Source organism: Chelonoidis abingdonii, chromosome 10 (assembly GCF_003597395.2).
Source record: "Chelonoidis abingdonii isolate Lonesome George chromosome 10, CheloAbing_2.0, whole genome shotgun sequence".
Classification (NCBI taxonomy): domain Eukaryota; kingdom Metazoa; phylum Chordata; order Testudines; family Testudinidae; genus Chelonoidis; species Chelonoidis abingdonii.
Window position 1 is genome coordinate 20755911 of NC_133778.1, and position 24326 is coordinate 20780236.

A 24326-nucleotide genomic window follows, 5' to 3' on the forward strand; every position below is an offset into this window, starting at 1 on the left:
GCCCTGCACCCCCACAGCCCCATCCCTCTGTCCTGACTCCTCCACACACCCATCCCTTTGCCCTGCACCCTCCACAGTCCCATCCCTCTGCCTTGACCCCCCCCACACACCCAGCCTTTTGCCCTGAACCCCCTCCCCCAGCCCTCTGCCCTGACCCCTGAAACACCCCCCCCCAAAGGTCTGGGGTCCCGGACGCAGGCCCTGCTCAACCCGCTGCTGGCCTAGGTGAACAGAACCCCAGACTGGCAGCGAGCTGAGCAGGCTGGCAGCGTAAGATCAGCATTTTAATTTAATTTTAAATGGCGCTTATATATTTTGAAAATCTTGTTTACTTGACATACAACAATAGTTTTGTTATATAAGATAGACTTATAGAAAGAGACCTTCTAAAAACGTTAAAATGTATTACCGGCACGTGAAACCTTAAATTAGAGTGAATAAATGAAGACTCAGCACAGCACTTCTGAAAGGTTGCCGACCCCTGGTCTAGAAGACAACTGTCATAATTGCCAGAGAACTGGCAAGAGTCAACATTGACATTGCAGCTCTTAGTGAGACTTGCCGGGCCAATGATAGCCAATTAAAAGAGGATGGAGGTGGCTACACCTTCTTTTGGAAAGGAAAGCCACCCGAAGAGAGATGCATTCACAGGATTGGCTTTGCCATCAAAAATGAGATCGCCAGTGAGTTTTTTGGGGCTTCCCATGGGGATCAGCGAGCGTCTCATGACTCTTCAGCTCAAGCTCAGCAACAACCAATATGCCACGATCATCAGTGCATACGCCCCAACACTTGATGAGGAAGACAACAAGGAGCCGTTTTATAGTGCTCTTGATGCAGTCATCACTGTAGTAGTAGGATTTTATGTTTGTATTTTGTATAATTTGAAATAGAGTAAAAAATAATAAAATACTAATGTAGCATGTATTAAATGTATTGGTGTATAATTTGATCATATCCTGCCAGCCATCCTTTTGGAATAACAAAAAGGAATGGCCTAATGGGACGACGAGTAAAAATAAATAAGCCAGAATCTGGCTGAACTGATTTCAAGGCAGTAACAGACCTTTGAGGGTCACCAATTTGTTGTAGGTTTAGGATTTTAAAATAAGTAAAAGAATGCCATGATTGTTTTCTTTTACATTGCAATTTAATGTTCCTGTTCAAAATGTTCTGTGTAAATAAGGAATGTATGTGTAAAGAGAGACACATGAAAGCCATCACTGAGCCAGATGTATGAGGGAGGAATCAAAGACAAATGCAAGGGCGCCAGGAGGCTGCAACACGCTCCTATTAAAATGTCAAAGGAGAGCAAGTTAACAGCTCTAAAAACAAGACAGGCACCTATCAATGGGAACAAGATAGCTGCGATAAAGAATGAGGACAATTTAAAAAAACAAGCACTCGTCAAGCAACAATTAATTATAGCGTGACGGTGCAAAACTCATTGGTCCCAATGAAGAAAAGGGTGCCTTGCCATACTTTGGGTTCTTCCTGTCAAGACTTCCCCGGAGCATCGTATCACGACCAACAGCTCCCGGCTCCTCCCTACCTGTGATCAACTTAGCTGGGCACTAGATTGATCCGAACTCTAAGCTGGTAACTATAACATCAGCTGGTGGAACTATGTGTGTGTGTGTCTGTGGTGTAATTAAATGCATATGTTAATTGTTGTATCTTTAATAAACACAGCATATTGCCTTTTCCCCTAAAAAAGATCCCATGTTCTTCTTATAAGCATAATTTTTGGTGAAGAATTGAGACGGGGGAAAACATGCACTGTAATTATTAAAAATACTGCTAAATATTGCTAAAGGTATCCAGATGTATAAAGTAATCAGGCATTCAGATGTGCACACTCCCGGTCGTAAAAATGCTGAGCAAATAAAAAAAAAAGTCCTCACTCCGACCTGTCTGTCAGAAAAAACTGTACAAATAAAATATATGCAAACTGTCTAGGTATATACACCCCCCAGTCATAAAAGTGCCAGGCCATAAAAAGCGGGTAAAGTCATCACTCCTACCCATCTTGTCGGGGAAAAATTGCATAGGTATATGTACCTTCAGTCGTAGCAAAATCAAGTCAAAAAGGTAGGGGGGCTTAGCATTTCCTCCTCCTGCTCTGTCAGGCAAAGTTCTTTTTAGTGGGTATAAACTTCCGTGTTTTGTAAGTCCCAGCACAAGCCTGGGCACAGAAGAGTTATAAAGATGAATATATTTTTTAATTTTTTTTAAGCTGTATTTTCTAGGTAAAACCCAACTCTTAAAAAATATAGGAGTGTGGGCCTGTAGTGGTAGCACCTGTGTAAAAAAATGTTTAAAAGCAAGCAATCCAAAGATGATGATTTGGTCAAGAGATTACGCCTTTTAAACAGACGTTGCTCTGTTAAACCGAGCTCTGAAGAAAGTAGGAGTTTGGGAAGTGTAGTATTTTTTGTAAATAATATTGTGGTAATTTCACAATTAAAAAAAAAAAGTTTAAAAAAAGGGACTAGGATGGGCGGGGGCTAGTTAAGGATCCCACCCTCCTTGCTAAATTAGTAGTAAAACAAAGCCTGTGTCCATAAAAAGGGACGGTTCAGCAAAAAAAGCAAAATCGGGCCCAGACAAGCAGGCAAGCAACAAATACAAAAAATTAAAAATACTTTAAAAGCCCTGAGGGCATAATGGCAAAAATAAAATAAAGTATAAGCATAAAAAATTCAAATCCCTAAAACAATACTCAAAATAGTAAAATCTAAGTTAATAAAGGTCTCTTCAAAAATAAGCAAGTAATTTAAAAAAAAAAGTTAACTCTGCAAAAGCTAAAAAAAATTAAGCAATTAAACATTATAAAAGTGTTATTTAAAAAAAAATCTTGGTTTCTTTGCAGCCATTCTAAAGAAAAAATGAGCACTTTTACAAAGGAATGCCTGGAAATAAGGCAGTCAAAAAAAAAATCAAATTTAAATCATTTAACTGTAAGCAATTTAGTCAAATTCGCAAAAAAAAAAAAGGGGGGGGTTCTATTAAGACTTAACTGCCTCCAAATGTACAAATGTAATCTACGTACAGCTGTATAAATATAAAAACAATATAAAAAAAGTTTTTTAAAAAAAAGTATATGTAAATATATTGTCTAAATATGTGGAGTGTTTAAAACCTAAACCAGCGTTCCTGGTTTGTAAAACTCTTGGTTTGTAGGTTTAAAATAAATTGGTTTTGTTTTTAAATCATACCACTAAAATCCAGCTGAATCTTTCATTCAAAGTTGCAAAACCAAAAACCACATTTTGCCAAACACAGGGTAACTAGTGTTGTTTCGCTTTGGTATTTAGCATTTAACTCTTAAGGTACCTTTAATGCTTTATAAAATTCAGTATTTTTTAAAAAAAGACCAAAGTCATGGCTGCAGCAGGACAGTCAAAACCAAAAAAATAATAATAATCTGGATTTGTTTTTTAGTAACAAAATAGCAAATAAAAGCTATAGTTTAAAAAAAAAAGTCCCACACTGACCCTTAAGGTGGCTCTGTGTAATTAAACTGTCACTTTAATAAGGATACATAAAAACTCTGTAAGCACAAAAAAAACCAGTTACACCTTATATAAAAATTAATATGGCTAATGTTATAAAAGTTCAACTATAAAAAAAATTTGAATTTTCCCCAAAACATGTACAATATGTATTATTAAAAAAATATAATCAAACATACCATACTACTTAATTAAAATCCTGTTAGGGCTCCAAAGGGAACCACAATAGGTTGTGTTTTCTGTTTCAAATCACTGTGATTTAAAAGCAAAAGTAAAAAATAATTAAAACTCTGGTAAAAGTTAATTGTGTCCCTTTTAAAACAGAGTCTCTGAGCTGCTAATGGCCGCTAATGGCTTTACATCCAAAAGCGAGCCAAAAAGCATCTGTTAATGCAAATTACCAAACTAATAAAACAAACAAAAAAATCAAACCAAAAAAAGGGTGGCTGGCAAAATATAATAAAATTATACACCAGTACATTTAATACATGCTATGTTGTTATTTTTTATTCTTTATTTTAAATTATACAAAATACAAACATAAAATCCTACTACTACATGCCAAGACTTCCCCGGTGCATCATGTTGTGACCAATGGAACCTGGCTCCTCCGTGATCACGTGTGCGTGTGTGTGTGGTGTAATTAAATGCATATGCTAATTGTTGTATCTTCAACAAACGCAGTGTATTGCCTTTCCCCCTAAAAAAGATCCTGTGTGCTTCTTATAAGCAGAGCATCACAGCCACATGTAAGATAGACAATCTCATCCTCCTGGGAGATTTCAATGCCAGAGTCAGACGAGCCTCCCAACTCTGGAGCAGCAAAATAGGCAAAGGAGGAGTAGGAAATGTAAACCCCATTGGTATTCTCTTCCTCACCAGATCTGTGGAGCGTAATCTGCTCATCACAAATACCATCTTTAGGCAGAGTAACAAATTTAAGACCACTTGGAAATGTCCTTGGTCCAAACACTGCCACCTTCTTGACTATGTTATAGTCAGAGCTCAAGATTAAGCCAATGTCTGTATAACACGAGCTATGAGAGGTACAGATCACTGTTTCGTAAGATCAGTCATGTATCTACAGCTCACTCCACTACAGCACAAACACCCAAAGATTAAGTGAAAGCGGTACAACATCAAAGCTCTTCAGGACCAAGCCAGCTGCGAGATGTTCCACCAACACCTGTCTGAGACACTCTCTAATTTGCCTGATAACATCATTGACATTCAGGAGCACTGGGATCAACTTAAAAACACAATTCACAGTGTATGTGCTGAAACTCTAGGATATTCCACTCATCTGCACCAAGAGTGGTTTGACGAAAACAACGAGGAAATCCTAGCATTAATTCAACAGAAAAGGACTGCATTCTGTAACTGGCAAAATGATTCCTCTAACCAATGAAAACATGAGGCTTATTACCTGCGGAAAGCCAAAGTCCAAAGGAGGCTAAGTGACATCCAAACTAAGTGATGGCAAAAGAAGGCCTCTGAGATTCAGGGTTTCGAAGACTAGGACGACATGAGAAGCTATATATGGACCAAATGTTCAACCCCTTTACGTTCCCAGAATGGCTCCATCCTCCTCAAGGAAAATGCAGCCATTAAACAACTTTGAGAGCCTACTAAACAGTGAATCCACTGTCTCTGAAGACATCATCAAGTCTATTCCACAACATTCGGCAGTGAAACACCTTGCTGATCCCCCATCTTCTGAGAAAGTCCAGCATGCCATCACCCAGACTGAAAAATCATACGGCACCAGATGGCATTCCAGCTGAGGTTTTTAAAGCTGGTGGAACAGTGGTCCAGCACAAACTTTGCCAACTCCTCGACAAAATCTAGACCAGTGAAGAAATTCCACCTCACTTTAAGAACGCCAGCATTGTTTCAATATTCAAGAAAGGTACAAATCTTTGTCCAGGAACTACAGAGGTATTGCCCTCCTCTCCATCGCTGGGAAGATCCTTGTCCAGATCCTACTAAATCACCTTCTCCCCCTTGACGAGGAACTCCTCCCGGAATAGCAGCACATTAGTATGCATTAAAAATCACACCCTCATAGAACTCCATTACAGTGCAGACAAGCCCTCTGTAAATGTAATACCTTGTCCACTGTGAACATTGCAGATAAATCTGAGACAAGATATTGTTTACTGGCTGGAATTCTAAAACTTAAAATGCATCGGGGAATACTGGGTTCAAGGGTCAGGGAAGAGGGCTGGGAGGTATGGGGTTGCAGGGCAAAATGCTGAGTGTGGGGGGGGTCAGGGCAGAGAGCTGGGGGGGTATGAGGGGTGCAGAGCAGAATGCTGAGTGTGTGTGGAGGTCAGGGCAGAGGTATGGGGGTGCAGGGCAGGACGTAAATATGTGTGACTGGACAGAAACCAGAAGAGAGAATGAGTCTGAAAGAGGTGATTAGAGGAGAAATGATGGTCTTTACATTGAACAATCCCTTTGGATTATTCCATTTAGTTTAATCAACTGATCCAGTGCAAAGTGATTCCTAGTAGAAACCAACTATACCTTGTCTAGTCACATATCAGTGGGAAAGAATCGAGCACACTGAAATGCAAACATAAATTGCTTTCTGGATGTTGGTCCAATAAAATACATTACCTCACCCACCTTGCCCCTTTTGTATGTTAGAGCAACTGGGGGCAAGAGATGGGTCCAAAACTGTGAAACTAGATTACAATCATCCTATCCTTGAGTGGTGTTTTGTGTTACATGTACGTTATGAAAGCAAAGTATGAGTACATCTTGAAGTGTAATCTGCTACATAATATTTAAGCATTTGCTAGGTTGGATTTCCACAATTCTGTCACAGCTCATTTCTGATCATTCTTTAACCCCAAACTTGTGTTGTGCTTATAGGAAAGAAAATGTGATTGATAAAGCTTCTGAAGCACATAATGCAGGCCAGTTCCCAGTGTCTGTATAGCTTAACACCCTAATCTAGGGAAAACCCTAGATTATTGCTGTTAAGCTCCTCCTTTTTATGGCCACTGCTGCCTGAAGGCATGTTTTTCTAATAAACCACTGAGTACACACTGTGAAGAGTGCCTTTCAGGGAGCTGCAGGAAGGCTCTGTGCTGTAACAGGAGATACTAGCTTAGTAATCCTCTGCTACAAAGCATCTTTCTTCAGTCTGCTTTGTAGGTGTGAATGGAGACAGCAACATGGCATTAGATAACAAGGACACTAATCAAAAGGAAGAGTTACTTGCAGCATTTGCTGTGCAAGGTGAGTGTGTGAGAGAGAGGAAAGTGTAACAAACTGTATGTGATCATGGTCCTAAGCTCTCTGGAAATATTGAGAATATGGAGCAAAGCACCAAAGCCATTCTCTCTCCATAAATTATTAGTTATCAGGGTAATATGTATTTGTGGGCATGATGGAAATCCCAAGATGGCCTGGATATAGTAGCCATGTACTGAATGTAAACCTTCACTAAGAAGGGTGAGTACTGATTAGGACACAAACCAGATCTGGTTAAAATGAGGTATGGTAGGAACATCTACCAAAACAGAGCTGTTTATGCTCTTTCACCTGCAATGGCAGAAGCATGTGTGCGAGTGGGCACCTGAATCATCAAGACTAGTGAGTAAAATGAGGCTTTGGAGCAAGGGTAGTCAATTATTTTTTGGCATGTTCCAAATTTATTGGTCAAGGTATAGTCAAGGTCCAGACTCCAGAGACAATAACAATAAGCAAATAAAAAGACTTTAGGGTCTGTTCAAAAGCATCTGGCAGTCTGGATTTGGCCTGCAGTCTGCCTATTGACTTACCCTGTTTCAGTTTCTCTTCTCCTTTCAGTAAGTACAGGCAACTCTTGTTAAAAGTGGTAGAACAAATCCCACCTGTCGAGTGCACATCTTGCTAATAAGATGGTGAATATTTGGCATTTGATAAGGAAGACTTTTCTGATTCTGTCTTGCTCAGAAACACAATTTGTAATTTACATTGCAATCAGTTCAGAGTTCCCCCCCCCCCCCCAAAATATAAAACAGAATAAAAGTACTGACTGCAGGGAATTGTTAATAATTTCTGTCAGGAAGTGAATAATTAGTTAATATTTTTGTCAAGGGTATTTTAAAGCCTTTTAAACAAGAGGTTAAATGAGAGTTCTGCTTTTCTCTGAACTTGCCTTTGAAAATATGTCTGGCATGATGTGTCCAAAGCAGTTATAGTGTGTCAGGGAAAAGAAAAATGTCTTTGGGCTGCACAAGGGAGTCCTCGTTTTCCTGTTCGGGTTGTTTTTTTTGTAGGGGGTCCCTTGGACAGGGATGTGCTGCAGACATTATTGTATCTTAATGATTCTTAGTGGTTTGTCATGTGTAATGTACATGGTGGGTTGCAGACTAGATGGTTGTGTGTGTGTGTGTGTACATACAAAGAGGCATTGGAGCACTTGTGTATTTCACATGATCATAGGATCGTTTAGAAACAACGTTATATACATTGTTCATTCCATAAGTATTTACTGTATGTAAATAAAGAAATGTATTACTTGGAAAACATCACTCAGGCTAGCTGACACATGCTTATGGAAGCATAGTTGTATATGAACTAGAAGTCATGGCGATATAAAGAGACAAGCAAGGAGGAATAAAGCACATAATAAGATCACAGGAAGATACATATGCTGTATATCCAGTATTATGAGAACTAAGAGTAGAACGAACACACATACACAAAGAGCTAGGGATGGGGAGAGAATGCCTGCTGAGCTACATGGGTGAAAAATGATTGATTTAGGGGGTTGGTTTGTTTCACTTTTTAGGAAAGTGTTTTAGAAAACAATTCAATGGAACTTTGTTCTCCTTTGCTATTCTTTCCTTTTCTCCTCTCTTTTGCAATTCACTGCATAATTACTCCTTCCAGACTGAATACCAAATCTGCTTTACTCCAACCCTGTATCACAGTTAAGTCTGAGACCCAGAATGGACATAGTCTATATTCTATATGTGTGTAGTTTGATTTATAAAAAAATATTAGTTTAAAGCCCCTTACATAATGCAGATCAAGCAATGGCTAACTTCCTTGAGGAAAGGGGGTATGACTGCTGATAAAAAAAAACAAACAAAAACCATTTGCACGGAATAGTTTCAGCACAGGTTCACAGAGACGTTTTGTCTGATGGAAAAGTTTCTTGGCTCTGTTAAACTTTTATTGCTGCTTTAATTGTGTTGCAGCTTTCTTTATGACTTCGGATCATGAAAGCTATAAATGGAAAAGCTCTGGTGAGTGAAGGCCACCGCCTATACCCATCCCCTCCAAGTGCAGGGCATAGTTCCCCTGTTGGTGGTTGTATCACATAATAAGCTGATACTTTAAAAACATAATTCATTACTGTTTGTAAAGAGCTGTAGGATCCTTTGGAAGGTTTTTAGAAGTGTGAAATTATGATTTTATATATAAAATACATGCATCAACAATAGTCACTGAAAAACAAATTCACACTCATCTATTTCCTTAACTTTTAATTCTTTTTCTCTTTTCCTCTCGCCCTTTTTTCTGTCTTCCATTTTCTGCTATCCTAGCTCTTGTTGAACTTCCCCCTTCCTCTTTGGCTGGATCTCAGAAATATGCACAAGGTAATTCAGGTTTCTTTTCCATTTTCATCTTTTTCTTGTAAGGACAGGAGATAGCAGACACTGGTACTTCATGTTTTTGATGTTCAGTTTTGATCCTTGTAATCACTGATTTCTCCTTAGTCTTTAGAAGTTCTTCCTGACTCAACCCTGTGTTTAAAGTATTTCGAAAGTGCAGTTTCACTTCTCAGTAATACTTATTGTTTTTAATAGTTTTCAACAGCATCTAAAAGCTCATTAAGCCATTAGCTTTCCAAAGAAGACATGCTTACTGTTCCAACGAGTTTGCGCTAGTAGGCTATCTGGAGGTGCAAATGATGCAAATTTTCCTCTTATCCCATGTAACCTTGGGGCTTGATCGTGTAAACACACGCATTACGGGACTTGCATGAATTAGTCCCAGCAATCTTAGTGCCCTAAGGTTTTTCTGTCTTCCCGCTTGTAACTACCACACAGTCACCTTGATTTCATTGTGTTTCAAGGGTAAAGCCCACAGACATCCTCAGCCATGTGGGGTATGCAAGAGTGCCCCCTCCCACAATCAATTGCAGTGCAAACCAGATCGTTCAATAATTGGGCTTCATCCAGAAAATTGATTTCCCCCCATTTACCTTAGTAAGGGCCAAATTCTGAGAGGTTCTGGCAGAACTCCCTCAACTTCAGCTGACTTAACTGGGAGTTGCACCTCCCTGGATCAGGCTTCATATGTGTTGCCTCAAATGGGTTTCCTCAAACTTTCCAGTGTTTCCTAACCTAAATATTCTAAGTCTGCTTGTTAATCCTCTCAAAAATCCCTGTGTTGCATACTGGTTAGGTAATCTATGTGAGTTTTTCATCTATCCCCGCTTGCATTCTATTTGTGTATAAACTACTGCAGTGAATGTTTCTGGGTTTGGTTTTCAGTTCTCGGCACAGACAGAGTGGAGCAGATGACAAAAACCTACAATGATGTTGACATGGTGACACATCTGTTAGCTGAGGTACAGTCACCTCCACTTACTGTTGTATTAATTTGTAGTGCGCTAACCATACATTTGGATACAAGCTTTCCTTCATCCACTTGTCTGCACTGTTTCTCCAATGAGCATTGTCACTTAGAGGGAGAAAAGGAAATGCCTCTTGCCTTTCAGTCGTTAGACACAATAGCACAGGACTCCTCGAACAGCAGGGCATGGAGCATGAGAGTGCCCTGTGAACTGCACCTGCTGAGAAACAAAATAACGTAGCTAAATCCTGCAAACCTAGTGGGAGCCCATGACGACGAGGAGGAGGAAGGTAGCAACATGCTCCCTCCCTTCCCCTCTTTCTGCAACCTCTACTCTGTCCCCTTCATACTTCTCCCATTCCCAGACCCATGCTCTACTCCGAGGGAAGCTGTGCTTCAAAGACTGTGGAACTGGTGTCTACAGCTCTTTAAAATGATGCTTCAATAGCGACTGTAAAGTCCCCACATCAAACCACCCAAGACCACAATAAAAAATTCCAGCATCCAAAATTAATTTTTTTAATGTGACCCCAGTTCTCTGATGTTGCAAAGGATTGTGGGAATGGATGTGTCATGTCAGGATACCAGTGTGTATTCTAGATCCCAAATGGTTAAAGTTTGAGAAACACTGCACTGGCATGTATTGCTGCAGTAGTTCACTGTCAGTGCAGTTTAAAATGAGCTGGGGACACATCCTGTATTATTTGGCCTTTGTGAATGAGGCAGAAGCATCTTAAATTAATTAGGCTGAATTAAATTTAGGTTGAATTTAAATGTAGCCTGATCAAAAATAAAGATTTATTTCCTGGTATTTGTGAGCAGCGGGATCGGGACCTGGAGCTAGCAGCTCGGATTGGACAAGCCCTTCTTAAGCGGAACCATGCCCTGACAGAACAGAATGAAGTACTAGAAGAACAACTGGGACAAGCCTTTGACCAAGTGAGTGATTTTTAAAACACGGAGATGTGGGATATTTAGGGCAAAGAGTGGGGGGGGGGTTTGTTTTATTGTGTAGAGGCAGGTAATTGCATTTACAGCCACAGGGGGATTCTTAAAAAAACAAAAAAAAAAAACACTTATTTATTTAAACTGAAGTATTCCAGTCAAATGCATCATTCCACTATCTAATTATGAAAATTCAGTACAGTGGTCATTAAGGAGAATGTGATATGTTGGTTTTGTAAATATAATACATCACACTTAGAATAGTTTTCAAGGAAGTTGAGCTGATCATAATGGTTCCCTCTGACCTTACTATCTCTGAATCCAAGAAACTCAGTATATTTTTTATGAACAATGAATTCAGCTTCCCACACCCTTGTGAAGTAGGAGGTATTATTCCCATTTTACAGATGACGAAACAGCCAAAGAGATGAAGTGACTTGCTCGGGATCACAGAAGAAGTCTGTAGCATGAGACCTGGAATCTCTTCCAGATTCTGCCTCCATCTTATGCTTTAAACCCAAGCACATCCATCTTTCCATGTTTATTCAGTCTTGTGTAACACTTTTTTTTCACTGTTGTTCACATTCATCTCACGTGCTGCTATCTCAACAAAGGAACTAATGAAGGATGAAATGGTTACTGAAGTATGACACTTGCCAGGGATACCCAGGGCTGTGAGGCACCTTGCCGCCACCAGCCGTTAGTGTGAAGAGGCCTTGTTTGTGCCTCCCTGCAGTCAGCTCCCCAGCGCCACTGGCCATCGGCAGCACTGGCACTCCCCTCTTGGCCTGGCACGCCCCCGTGTCACTCTACAATTCATCATTTGATAGTGTATGTCAAAATATACAAGGCAAACAGCCTTAAATCAGACTCTAATAAGTTTTGAAGCAGCATTTTCTTTCTTTGCCTGTCTGTATCTTTTGGTTATCATCAGTGGAAATATTTTTGTCGGTTCATGTATGTGCGTTAAAATAATCAGTCAGCACTTAAGTTACAAATAAAAATTGATCCCGCCAAGCCAACTTATAAAACAAAATCATTACTCACATTCTAGAGCCTTGACTTAATTAACAGTATACTCACACATCTTGTGGAATATTGCTCACCCAGAATCCTTGCAGCATTTCCAGACAGGCTGACTGTGACCCTCCTTTACAAGACAAAGACACTGTTAGCTTGCATCCTTGGTGATGGGTTCTGTGTGTTTCTTTGTACCCACAGATTCAAGCCTAACTTTTTTTTTTTTTTTAGTCATAAACAGGACACCCCCTGCTGTCTTGTTTTTCTCCTGTGAATTTCCTCTCATAGATTTTGCAATCTTTTCTCCTGCCTGTAGCTCATAGACCTGCATTGTGAGCTAAGTGTCTGTAAGCTCCACCCTGAAAGGAACATGTCCAAAGTGTGTCACCTCCTGGTAACATGCCTTAACTCTAAAACCTTAAGACCATAATTTTCAGTATAGATACATAACTCCTTAAATAGTATCCTTAAACATATATATATATATATTAATTATTATGACCACCAGTGCGCTATTGGATCTCTGTAGAGATCTACGTGCCATCTTTTGGTGAGCTATTATGCATATACCTCATCGTGGGATCTCTGTAAATTCCTGTGCACCCCCTGTGTTAAGAGTATGAAAAACACTTTCCCCTTGTTGATGTGACCAGAGCATCTCAGGACCAGATTTTTCAGTGAAATGAGCACAACTGCAAGTACAGATCAGCATACAGGTTCCAAATGTGTGCTCACAGCTGGCCACATGTATGTTCAAAGACTTATTTTGTGGATTCACATCAGGTATTTGTGCCAGAACTTGGAGTTGCAAGGTTGCACACACCTAACTTTGAAGATATGACACAGGGGCGCTGGACCAGGAGAGGCCAGGGGGCAAAGGGGCCATGGCCCTCCAACTTTTTTGAAAGTGGACGGGCCTGGCCTCCTGCCTTCCCTCTTCCCCCCGAGGCCCCACAGGCCGGGCTGGAAGCTGGAGCCCATCCTGGGCTCCCCAGCTAGGCTACAGCTTCTGGTGTTCATCATATTGGAGATCATTGTAATTATGTTCCTTGGCTTTTCTTACACATGTTCTTAGTTCCAGTCTCTTATGACGACATAATTTCACTTCCTCTATAGCAGCATAGTCTTCAAAGCTAGACAAAACCTGAATTTCCAGCATAAAAATAAATAAAGATATAGTCATAATATTTGGAGTTGTTTTTACCTCAGTTTAAACTGGACCAAGTTTTGTTCTGAGAATTCAAAAGCTACATAATATATTATAATACTTTGCAATGTTAGGTTTGTTTACAAAACATACTTATCTTTTTAAACATAGGTTAACCAGCTGCAGCATGAACTATCAAAGAAAGATGCGCTGCTTCGTATTGTTTCAATTGCTTCTGAGGAAAGTGAGACAGACTCCAGCTGCTCTACTCCACTTCGGTTCAATGACTCCTTCAACCTGTCGCATGATCTATTGCAGCTGGACGTCTTGCAGGACAAACTCAGGGAACTGGAGGAGGAGAACGTGGCTCTCCGATCAAAGGTACGCTTCATTTTTATTATGTACCACGTACCTAACATTGCAGGACAGTGTTATAAAAAACAGCTTCCATGCTCATTGGAGTAACTTCTGTACCTGAGAAGGACTGTAAATACACCATCTCACCTCAGGTCTGCATTCTTCAGACTTGGCACTTTACTCTGAGTTGTCTTTAAAGTTCTGTAATATATAGTGTGCCGAGGCAATGCATGGGCGGCAGGGAGGTGGGGCATGTGGGGTCATGCAACCCTCCAGATATGCTGCTTGGCTTGTACTGAGTATGCTCCCATGGACCGAGCATGCTCAGTAACACTGCAGAAGCCAGATGCCCTCACTTCCCCCGCCACACTATTGGCAGACACGGGTCATGCCTGCCAGTGTGCAAAGTTGCTACATCCAGCTGTTCCCAAATTCCCTGTGGTATGTGATCTAATACAGGTTCATATTTAACTACCCACCCGAATTACACTGGCCTGCAGGACTTGCTGATTTGTATGATCTAATATTGTGTGATGGTGTGCTCTTCTGGTAATACGGTTGAGCTGACGTCTGACTGCGTAGTTACTGTTTGTCATTCTGTATTCTGGATCAGGAAATTACAATTTAATGCACAGATTTCTGCACGTTTCACTTTATGCACGAGTGATCCCATTGACATAAATGAGAATACTCTTATCCTTAATTTTTTGCACACGTATTCAATTTTTGCAGGATCAAGTCCCAATTTTTAAGACAAAACATAATGAACATGGGATTAGTAGAACTAGAGGATGGGGGAACCCTGCAGTAAAAGGATCATGCACTTGCTTAGGTTTGTGATGCACAGTTAAGGTTATACGTTTGTTTTGGTGTGCTCCATTATCACTAGCGTGAGCGGAGGATCTTGTTTTACCCCTCGGGCTGTAGTTCCCAACAGGCTTGGGCCTTTGCACCCAAGAAAACCTAGTCAGGTCGCAGAATTTAAGGCCTGGGGCATGTGGGAACTGGGTCTTCTTGCAGGCCTTATTTTTCTCCTTTATATGACTTCCACTTCATGTACTTAAGCCCTAGTCAATCACCAGTATTATCTACAAACCTCTCAACTATACCTCGTTATGAAAGTTGTCATTAATCTCAGATTTAAAATTAGCTCTGTGCCATAGAAACCTATTGTGACTAATTTACGGGAGAGCATTCGAAATGTTGAATCATGAAACCAAAATTAACTCAATCCCACCTCCTTTAAATCAGTCTCTTCTGCTGTCTGGGATTCCCTTTCGTGTGGAATGTCTCACATGTTAAAAGTTCCTATCAAACACCTAGGCTTTGGCAGATGGAGACCCTGTGATTCCTCGAATAGCTTAGAGAGACAGAGAACATTTACAGTATTTAAACCAACATCATATCTTTGCATAGCATGATTTTTAAAATTCCAAGTTGCTCCAACCCCTCCATTTAAAATATTGGATCCTGTTAAGAAGCCTATGTCAGTATGGGGCTGAAATTACATGTATTTGGGAACTGAAATCTTGGTTCTGTGCCGTAAGCAGGAGGAAAGAGGGAGAAAAAGTCTTCTCCTCCTTTCCTCTGGCCACCTTGTCCCCTGTCTCTTGCCACTTCCTTTTCCCAACCTACTTGGTTGACTAACAGTTGGAGGAAATAGAAGAAGAGCCTTTTGTTGTTTGTGAGAGAGCAATTTGTATTCCATCAGCACTGCTAGGGCATTCTCTTTCTGATTGTCACTCTGCTCGCTGTGGTACAAGTGTTATGGATAGCCTGCCGTTCCCAAAGTGTGCACCTCAGAGAGTTGCAGCAACCCAGACAGTGGTGCCCACATCACCAGTACAAATCTGAGGGCATAGGGTTTTCCAGATTTACTTGTGGGGAGCTTTCTTCTCATGGGTCAGCAGGTATGGCCTGTCAGGTGTCGTCCTCCAGAAGCCGTGTTCAGTTTACAGGCTTGTTGGTCATGCTGTCCTCTCCTCTCACACTGCCCCTCAGTCCTGCTGGTTGTGCCAGTGCTATGAGCCAACAGTGTGTTGGAATCTGCCACATTTCTCGTTTTTAAGAGTAGGGTTTTGGTACATTCCCAGTCCCTGTTCCATTCTAGCGGACATGGGCAGATTGTTCAGAGGGTCACAGTCCTAGGCTGGGGGAAGCTGCAATGCAAGGAAGAGTCCTGCTCTCATCTATGTGGAAGCATGCCTAGTGTAAACAGAAACATCTGGGATTTTAGATGCGATTAGGGTTACAAGACGTCCAGGTTTTCCTGGACATGACGTCTTTTTTGATCCTCCGGCCCAGTCTACGCTTACCGGTAGATCAGTGCTGCTGCAATCAATGCAGCATTGCCGACCCACTAAATTGATTGCAAAGCACTCTCCGGTCAACTCCAGTAATCCACCATTGCAAGAAAAGTAAGGGGGGTCGATGGGTGAGCGTCTCCCATCGACGCAGTGTGGTGTAGACAACATGGTAAGTCAACCTAAGATATGTCAACTCCAGTTATGTTATTCACGCAACTGGAGTAGCGTAACTTAGGTTGACTTACCGCGGAGATATAGACAAGCCCTCTGTCTGGGCAGATTTTTCAAATAAGAGAAAATGTCTGGGACAACCGTCTGTCCGCCCTGCGTCCCTCCCCTTCATCCACAGCTGCTGGATCCCACCCAGCCCACCAGGTAAGCAGAGCCACTAAGTGTCTCTCTGCCTGCCCCACCGTGGGGTCTCAGAGGCCTGCTGGGAGGGGGACAAGGCCAGGCCCTGACTCCCTGCCCTCAGGAGGGGCAGAGGCCCTCAGGGAGGCACTGGCTGACGCTGCGTTCCCAGCCTGCACCTGGCACCATGACAGGTAGTACAACGCTGCCCCCAACCTCGAGTGCAAGGCCACAGGTACTCCTTCCAACACCCCCCAAATAACCCATCCCAGTACACACACCCTTCCAGCACCCCCCAAATACTCTCTCTCAGTACATGCTCCCCTCCTGCACCCAAACTCCCTCCTAGAGCTTGCACCCCTCACCTCCTCTTGCACCATGACAGGTAGTACAACGCTGCCCCCAACCTCGAGTGCAAGGCCACAGGTACTCCTTCCAACACCCCCCAAATAACCCATCCCAGTACACANCCCCCCCAGTTCCCCCATCCCCATCCCTGGCAGTGGCCTCTCTTTGGGAACTTGAAATGCGGTAACCCTAGCTGCCATGCTCTAGCAAGTCTCAGCTGAGTGTGTGTGAACTGATTTTTTTCAAAGGTTTGTATCTTGGTCAAATATGGGCTGCCCCTGACCTCCTTCTCGGAAATGACTGGACTATTTTGACTCAATTTTTCTATTAAATAAATAAATAAATAAATCCGCTTGAGGCAGACACCTGACATTTAAATTTTCATCCCAAACAGTTAAAATTTGGCCAAGTTATAAGCAACTGGAAATGGTCTTATAATGGGGGAAGTGTAACTATAGTAATAAGTGGTGCAACTAGCCCAACCTATAATAAAAATATGGCACTTAAAAGATAGGTTCAATTTTCACCCTGCCATTTTGCCTAGGCCCTTTTAACTGAGGCTTTTCTAGTGTTTTATTGTTTTTTTGTTATATAATTTCCTTTGTCTATTGTAAATATCCTCTGTCATATTGAGCTTCTTGTTGGTTGGCCTGATTTCATGAGAAATGCCAAGTTCTATTTATAGTTCATTGTGATTATGTTATGTGGAAGTGTTTTTATCTGCAGTTCCTTTCTCTGAAATAGACCTTCAAAATGAGTCACTGAGGTTTCTGATAAGCCAGCACTAGTTGTCAGCAAATTGTCCCAAACAAATATTCTCTGATGGAGAGAGGCAATTATTGATGGTTTTGTTTTTATTCCAGTGGCACCCAGACGCTCCAACCAAAATGGAGATCTCTGTATGCTTGCTATTGTACATACTTACAGAGCAAGACAATCTCTGGCCCAGAGAACTTACAGTTCTAGGCAGGTGAAGAGTGGGAGAAAGGAAAATATTGTCCCTATTCTGAGAGATTTTTTTAATGTTTTTGAGGCCTTTGTGGGTGTGACTAACATATCATTTCAGTTTTCAGACTGCAGGATTCCTCTGTTTTGAGGACACCTATTTGCAGTAAATTCAAGTTGTCTAGTTCCAGGTACTGTGTGCTTCTGAGTTCCCCTACCAAATTTTATGTTCTTACTCCCACATTTTCTGTTTGTTTTTGTTTAAGCTGCTGCCCTCTCTCCTGTTTCTGTATGAAAACCCACACAAATAGGGGAAGCTAGCTGTAGTGAAATAAATTTAGCAGAAAATACAGTCAAATGCACAAAATAATCAAATTGGAAAAAACGGGGGAAATTCTCTAATCTTTCATTGACAATAATCTTGCATATTACCTGTAATTTCTGCAGATGAAATGTTTTCAGATGGAAGTGTAAATTTGAAGTTAATGTCCCTTTAATTTTCTTGAAGGCTTGTCATCTAAAGACAGAAACGATTACATATGAAGTGAAAGAGAGGGAATTGGTCAGTGACTGTGTCAAAGAGCTCCGTGAGTATCAAGTTTGTACCTCATAGTAGAACCAGGGAAAAGGTGCTTAATCCCACAGTGCTTAGAATGTTTTGGCTATCCCCAGGTTCAGAGACGAGTTTCAGAAATCTCCATGAACAGTGTTTCAAATCTGCCTGCTTGACTCGTTCAGAATGATTATTCTGTTTACAAGCACTTATTTCTTTCAGCATCACTATGGCACAGAGCTTTGGTTTGGAGACCAAAGTATAGCTATGCAAAAGAAGAGAATAAATATTTGCCAAAAATTGAATCCCTCTTGCAGACCTGAGCTCTTAAAAAAGAGAACTAAGTGTCCATGGGAGCTGCCAGACAGATTTTCAGTCTCCCCAGATATCAATGTAAAGGACACATCTGTGATTCTGAATAGTAGATGACACCTGTTCTTGGGGCTATTGAACTGATCAATATATAGCCTCTTGGATACCCATTCTAAATGTTCATAGCTCCATAACACACACAAACTCCCTCTGATATAAATGCATAATAGAGCATTAAAATCAACTGTGTTTGCAGTAAAATCTCTACAAGAATGTATGTATTCCTTTGCACTTACTTGAAGATATGTAATTTTCACTATCCTTATACAAATGCAAGTAAACACTCTGATGCAGTTGGGAGTGATATTTACTTTCTTTGGTAATTGGGTAATGTGATAGTTTAAACTTTTACCTGTATTCATTTGATCTATGCCTCCTCCAATGTTCACTGGAAGGATAGGCTTATCTTGTGAGATTCTTATTTTGTGTAATCCCTATAAAGAACTCTGCACTGTTGCCAGCTCTCATTTTCAATAACAGTCAAGTGTTCTGGATTAATGCCCATCTGATCATCTACTTGCTTTATTGTATCCTCCTTGAAGCTGTGTAACCTCAGTGAGTGGAGGTTGCTAGATTCTGTCCTACATACCACTTCTCTGTACCACCAATAAGAGGGATGTAACTCTTGTTTAACTTTATAGAATCCAAAGGTGAGCTAGGCACTTCAGGAACTTATAAAATGGATCTTGCGCCCAAAGAGTTTATAGCCTACGTAGATGACACACAGAAGAAGAAGGGGGGAAGCACTCTATGCAGTTTTTCCTATTTTACATCTTTTCAACTCTTTCTAGTATATTATTTTTACCCCTAATTTTAGACATAAATTTATCTCTTCACAGCATAGATTTACTGTTATCCCACTATGTTTTAATTTGCCATAAAAATGAATCATGTAAATGAGGTTACAGAAATCTTTATATACAATTAAATGTATCTTGCCTCATGTCACTGTTACAAGCCTAACTGCATCTCTGTCTCCTTTCTGGTTTCTAGTTATTAAAGATCACCCCCATGTTTTATTTCAAACTCTTTTGGCTGAGCAGGGTTGGGTTTCTCATGCATTGGTTATTGCACCTTTTTAAAGACCCATTTCAGTGTTTGCAGGGTGTGAGCTATGCCCTTTAATGAAGGAGTTGGTAGAAGTTATGAACTATGTCTTCAGTGATTAAAAAAGATGTGTTTTACCTTGGCATACCTAACATGCATTCGCTGTCCCACTGTAAAAACATTATGGAGACAAGGCACTTTGGTTTTATTGCAAGGTAAACTGGGTGAGGTCAGCCACAGATGGCATGAGGTTAACCACAGACATTCAGGGCCCGTGTGCTTTGACAATCCAAACCTCCCACTGTTGTACATCCTGAATTGAATCTTTTTAGGAATTTCACTGTCCTTTGAAGACTCCAGTGTTCACTTTTGCCAAGCGTGTATCAGGGAATGCTGTGTACTGAATGTATATTTTACTCTGTTTTTAGGGGAAACACATGCTCAAATTGCCAGAATGACAGAAGAGTTATCAGGAAAGAGTGAAGAGCTGATTCGCTATCAGGAAGAGATCTCAACCCTCTTGTCTCAGATTGTTGATCTTCAGCATAAACTCAAAGAGGTGTGTGCATGCAGTAGGGCAAGGAGAGGCTGAGGGACAGGCTGCTGTTTTAGGAGTGGGATTATTTCAGAGGATGTTCTGGAGAGGAACAACTTTCTGTTTGGTAAAAAAGGAGGAAATAATCTGAACATCCTATTTTGCTTTGCTTTTTGTACCTACAGCATGTGATTGAAAAGGAGGAGCTGAAACTTCACCTACAAGCTTCCAAAGATGCCCAGAGAGAGCTGACAGGAGAGGTATTGAGGGCTTCTCTTTATCCATTTGAAATAGGGTGAGATAAAGAAGAGCAAGGTGGAGGGGAAGGGGAACAAGGATTTTGTTTTGTTTGGTTTGGGTTTTTTGGGTGTTTTTTTTTTTTGTTTTGTTAACCTCATGGTGGGTAGAGGGTGAAGGAGAAGAGCAGAGTACTTCTAATAACTCATCCCGACTGTGTTTACAATCTACATAAGTCTCAAAATAGGTAAGGTGTATCTGGAGAGAGATCTTACTGCTCCAGACGGTTATGAAGACTATATCAAGTGAATGTGCACAGTTCTGGTTATCTAGGCTGACTTGCACCTTGCTAATTTGTAGGAAGTGCTCTTTGTTCTGGTCTTTGTAGACATGATTACTGCATTGCAATGATATTCATCTGTATAGATTTATCCTAGGGTAGATTCTGTTGGTTATTGTAGTACTGTCTTTGCTCTGTTACCGACTGCTGGCTACATTAATGACCACTGTTTTTTGTTGCAGCTGCATGAGTTACAGGATCGGAATACAGAATGTGTAGGGTTGTTGCATGAATTACAAGAAGAAGTGAAGGAGCTGCGCAGCAGAGCCAGCCCTGCTGCACATCTCTGCCGCCCCCAGTCATGGGGGGCATTTCCTTTGGTAATGAATCTTGAGCTTTCTCTTAGCATGGTGTATCCACACTGTTACATGGTAGGGCTGTAATACTATCAACAGCCGTTAGTGACATGGAATCACAAGGGCAAAACCATAATTGCTTGTTCTTATGAGTAGAATGCCGAAGAAAACAATCCTGCAGGTGTCAGAGGGATGGATAGGATGAGCTAATCTTTTCTGTTTCTGATTTCTAAGATCAGAAGTGATCTTTTAACCTCGCCGCATTTGGGCCATTTATTCACTATAAAGAGATTTTAAAAATGTACTCTGCATGTATGTTCCACACTTCCCTTTCCTTACCTTCTATCACAAACACATCACCTTCTTTCTTTCTTCTCAGAAGTTGATCCCAGTTTTATATCATGCAGATCACTATTAAATCCAAATGCCTTTCAGGATTTTTAATTTTTTGAACCAGTATCTTATGAACCCAGTCTCTCCACACCTATATAGTTTAGAGATTAGACTGCTAGCATGTTATATCAGTGGAAGCCCCAAAGAAACATGCTATGAATTGAACTTTTAAATGGCTGTTCTGCTACAAACAGGGCATGGTAATTTCAGAAGTTTTCTTGAGGGAAATTCAAGAAATAAGTGCCTCTGGTTCAGTTGGTAAATTTCTGCAGCGCTGGTGAGACCTTACAAGGGTAGGTAACCTATGGCACAGGTGCTGAAGGTAGCACACGAGCTGGTTTTCAGTGGCACTTGCATTGCCCAGGTCCTGGCCACCGGTTCGGGGGCCTCTGCATTTTAATTTAATTTTAAATGAAGCTTCTTAAACATTTTAAAAACCTTATTTACTTTACATACAACCATAGTTTAGTTATATATTATAGACTTATCGAAAGAGACCTTCTAAAAATGTTAAAATGTATTACTGGCTCGCAAAACCTTAAATTAGAATGAATAAATGAAGACTCTGCTCACCACTTCTGAAAGATTGCTGACCCCTGCCTTAGTAGCTTGACAGCTTCTCTTTTTAAAAAAAAACAAAAAGTGTTCCTGAGAGTAATGACCCTTTTATAATGCAGTGTTGCTATGATTTTATCTTCATGATATACTACTCTGTCATCTTCTTGTTATGAAATCGGTGCTGAGCACCAGTAAAAAAATGCATAGCCTTGACATGGTTGTAAATCACTAGTGTAAAACTTCTTATTGTAAATTTTGGTTTCTTTTAGATTAATCTTTTTGGGGAACTGTGCCTTTGGCCAGGATTACATTAGAAGCTTTTGTCAATATAGTAATATCAGGGAGCTGATTTTATTTTTCTCTGGTGACATTTTTATATTTGCAAAAGCCCTGGTATAGATGCAGTTATACTGCAAAAACTGTTTTTTCCATTGCAGCTTATTTCTCTTGGAGAACCAATGTAAGCTATACATGCAAAACCACTTCTATGCTACTATAAACAGCATATACACTAGGAGAGTTTGCTGGTAGAGCTATGCCAGAAACATTTTCAATTGTGCCCCTGACCTTTATCTGTGTCTTTTAGGGCACTATGTACTGACACTAATTAATAATAATAATGGAGCAGAACGTGCGTTTTTTATTGGGTGTCTATTGCCAAACTTATGGAGGAAAGTATTTGAATGTCAGTTTTGTTTTGTTTGTTTGCTTTGTTCCCTACAGGATTCCCTTGCAGCAGAGATTGAGGGAACAATGCGGATGGAGCTGATTCTAGATGAAGAATCTGCTCTCAGTAAACAAAAGTAAGTTCAGCTTTCACCTTCCCACGCACATGTTCCTTTAACATGTTGCTGGACATGCTAATGCCAGCGCTAAGACTAATGCCCATGAGGTTCAGGTAATTGCTGGGAGTGAGTGAATCTAGATATTCTGTGCCCTTTACAAAGGTTCAGTATAATTAAATAGAAAATCACCTTTCTAGTGTTGTTTATTTTCAACAATCTTATGGAGTTTAATACAGTATTTAGTACAGTATGTATACTCCTCCTATTGAGTTCTCTGGGATGGCTAACAAATCTACTGAAGGGATATTATTCCTGAATTCTATAGGTTTTTAAACTAATTTCTATATTACCACATTGGTTTCATCCCTATTAAATTCTCTGGCAATTTTCTATAAGGGAAACTAGAACTGAAGAGAAATGATATCAGTTCCCAGTATCTTGACGGCCTTTTCCTGGAGCCTTTACACAGGACTAAAGGCTGCAGGGTCTGACCCTAAAACATTTTATTGACCTTGAAAGTTCCAGTGTGGTATTAATGCCACCTCCTCTTGTTCTTTCAAGCCCATACAGAGTGGTTGTTCCAGCAGGAGAGAGCGTGCTCCTCAGCAACTTCCTCACTCAGACAATTTCCACTCTTCCTGGGCTCTGATTCCTTACTGTTTACTAGACTTGTATAGCCTGGTAGAAGTCTTGTGATGGCCTGAAACTGCTTTTTTCTGTGTCCCACCCAAAACGCTGTTGAGAACGTTATTGGTCATTGGTCAGTTCCTTGCTATAAGGATGAGAAGGGGAATGTGTGTATTTATTCTCTCTCCCTTTCTCAGGGTTCAGCAGAAACGGGTGTTTGATACTGTCAAGGTTGCTAATGTTACACGTGGTCGCTCTTCTTCATTTCCTGCCCTGCTGCCAATCCCTGGATCTAATCGTTCAAGTGTTATCATGACCGCAAAGCCCTTTCAGTCTGGCCTACAACAAGTGGAGAGCAAGGCACGTCTGAACCAGAGGAGCAGCTCCAAGGAAATCTCAGAGTAGGACACTCAGCATATTAGTGTGGTTTTGGGTTACTTGTATTGATGGTAGGCAGTCTGTATGCATGCATGGGAATTTTCATTCTCGGTGCCGAACTATAATCCTGTTGCTTTCATCAAAACTTGAGGAGATAGCTCTCTCTCACCAGCTTTTTCACTTTGCAGTGTGACCGAGACTATTTCCCTTATTCTCTTAACTGCTAAATGTTCCAACTTCCCAATGTCACCCCATGGGATATTGTGAACCAGAGGCTTCCTCCACTGATGACCTGATTTAATACTAAACCTGCTAGTGCTATCTGCACCTATTGTGCTGGCAAGTCATATATATCTGTGGGTTTGTGCATCAGGGTTGAAGGGGGAGAGATTAAATGGTGCATATAAGGCAGAAGAGGATAATCTTAGCAAGCAAACAATACAACAAATTATAAGCATCCTTATGTAGTAAATTCAGTGACTGCAGAGAAAAAGCAAGCAACCAGGTTATCTTACGCACTGGTTGTCTTTGTTCCTAAATAATCAAGCAGTGAGATGCTGCCTCCACCCAAATTTCTCTGCAGATTTTTAGTCTGAGGCCAGGTCTACACTGCGACTTTAAATCGGTTTAATGGCCGATATACCGATTTAACGCTGTATCCGTTCACACGACGTCGTCATTAATAT

At 40.8% G+C, this 24326-nt stretch overlaps 1 protein-coding gene across 3 annotated transcripts in view; it reads left to right on the forward strand.

The window, feature by feature from the left end:
• Window positions 1–24326, forward strand: part of TRAK2 (trafficking kinesin protein 2) — a 70574-nt gene that overhangs the window by 35659 nt on the left and 10589 nt on the right. Inside the window, exons 4-13 of one of the 3 annotated variants that reach the window (XM_032799431.2) lie at window positions 6669–6764; window positions 10019–10095; window positions 10923–11039; window positions 13384–13593; window positions 18028–18106; window positions 19920–20050; window positions 20212–20286; window positions 20786–20923; window positions 22574–22653; window positions 23460–23663. In XM_032799431.2, the coding sequence (XP_032655322.1) occupies window positions 6669–6764; window positions 10019–10095; window positions 10923–11039; window positions 13384–13593; window positions 18028–18106; window positions 19920–20050; window positions 20212–20286; window positions 20786–20923; window positions 22574–22653; window positions 23460–23663 (1207 nt within the window). Of the gene's footprint in view, window positions 1–6668; window positions 6765–9064; window positions 9119–10018; window positions 10096–10922; window positions 11040–13383; window positions 13594–18027; window positions 18107–19919; window positions 20051–20211; window positions 20287–20785; window positions 20924–22573; window positions 22654–23459; window positions 23664–24326 lie in introns of all 3 variants that reach the window. The other 2 variants (XM_032799432.2, XM_032799434.2) reach the window with 2 other exon arrangements.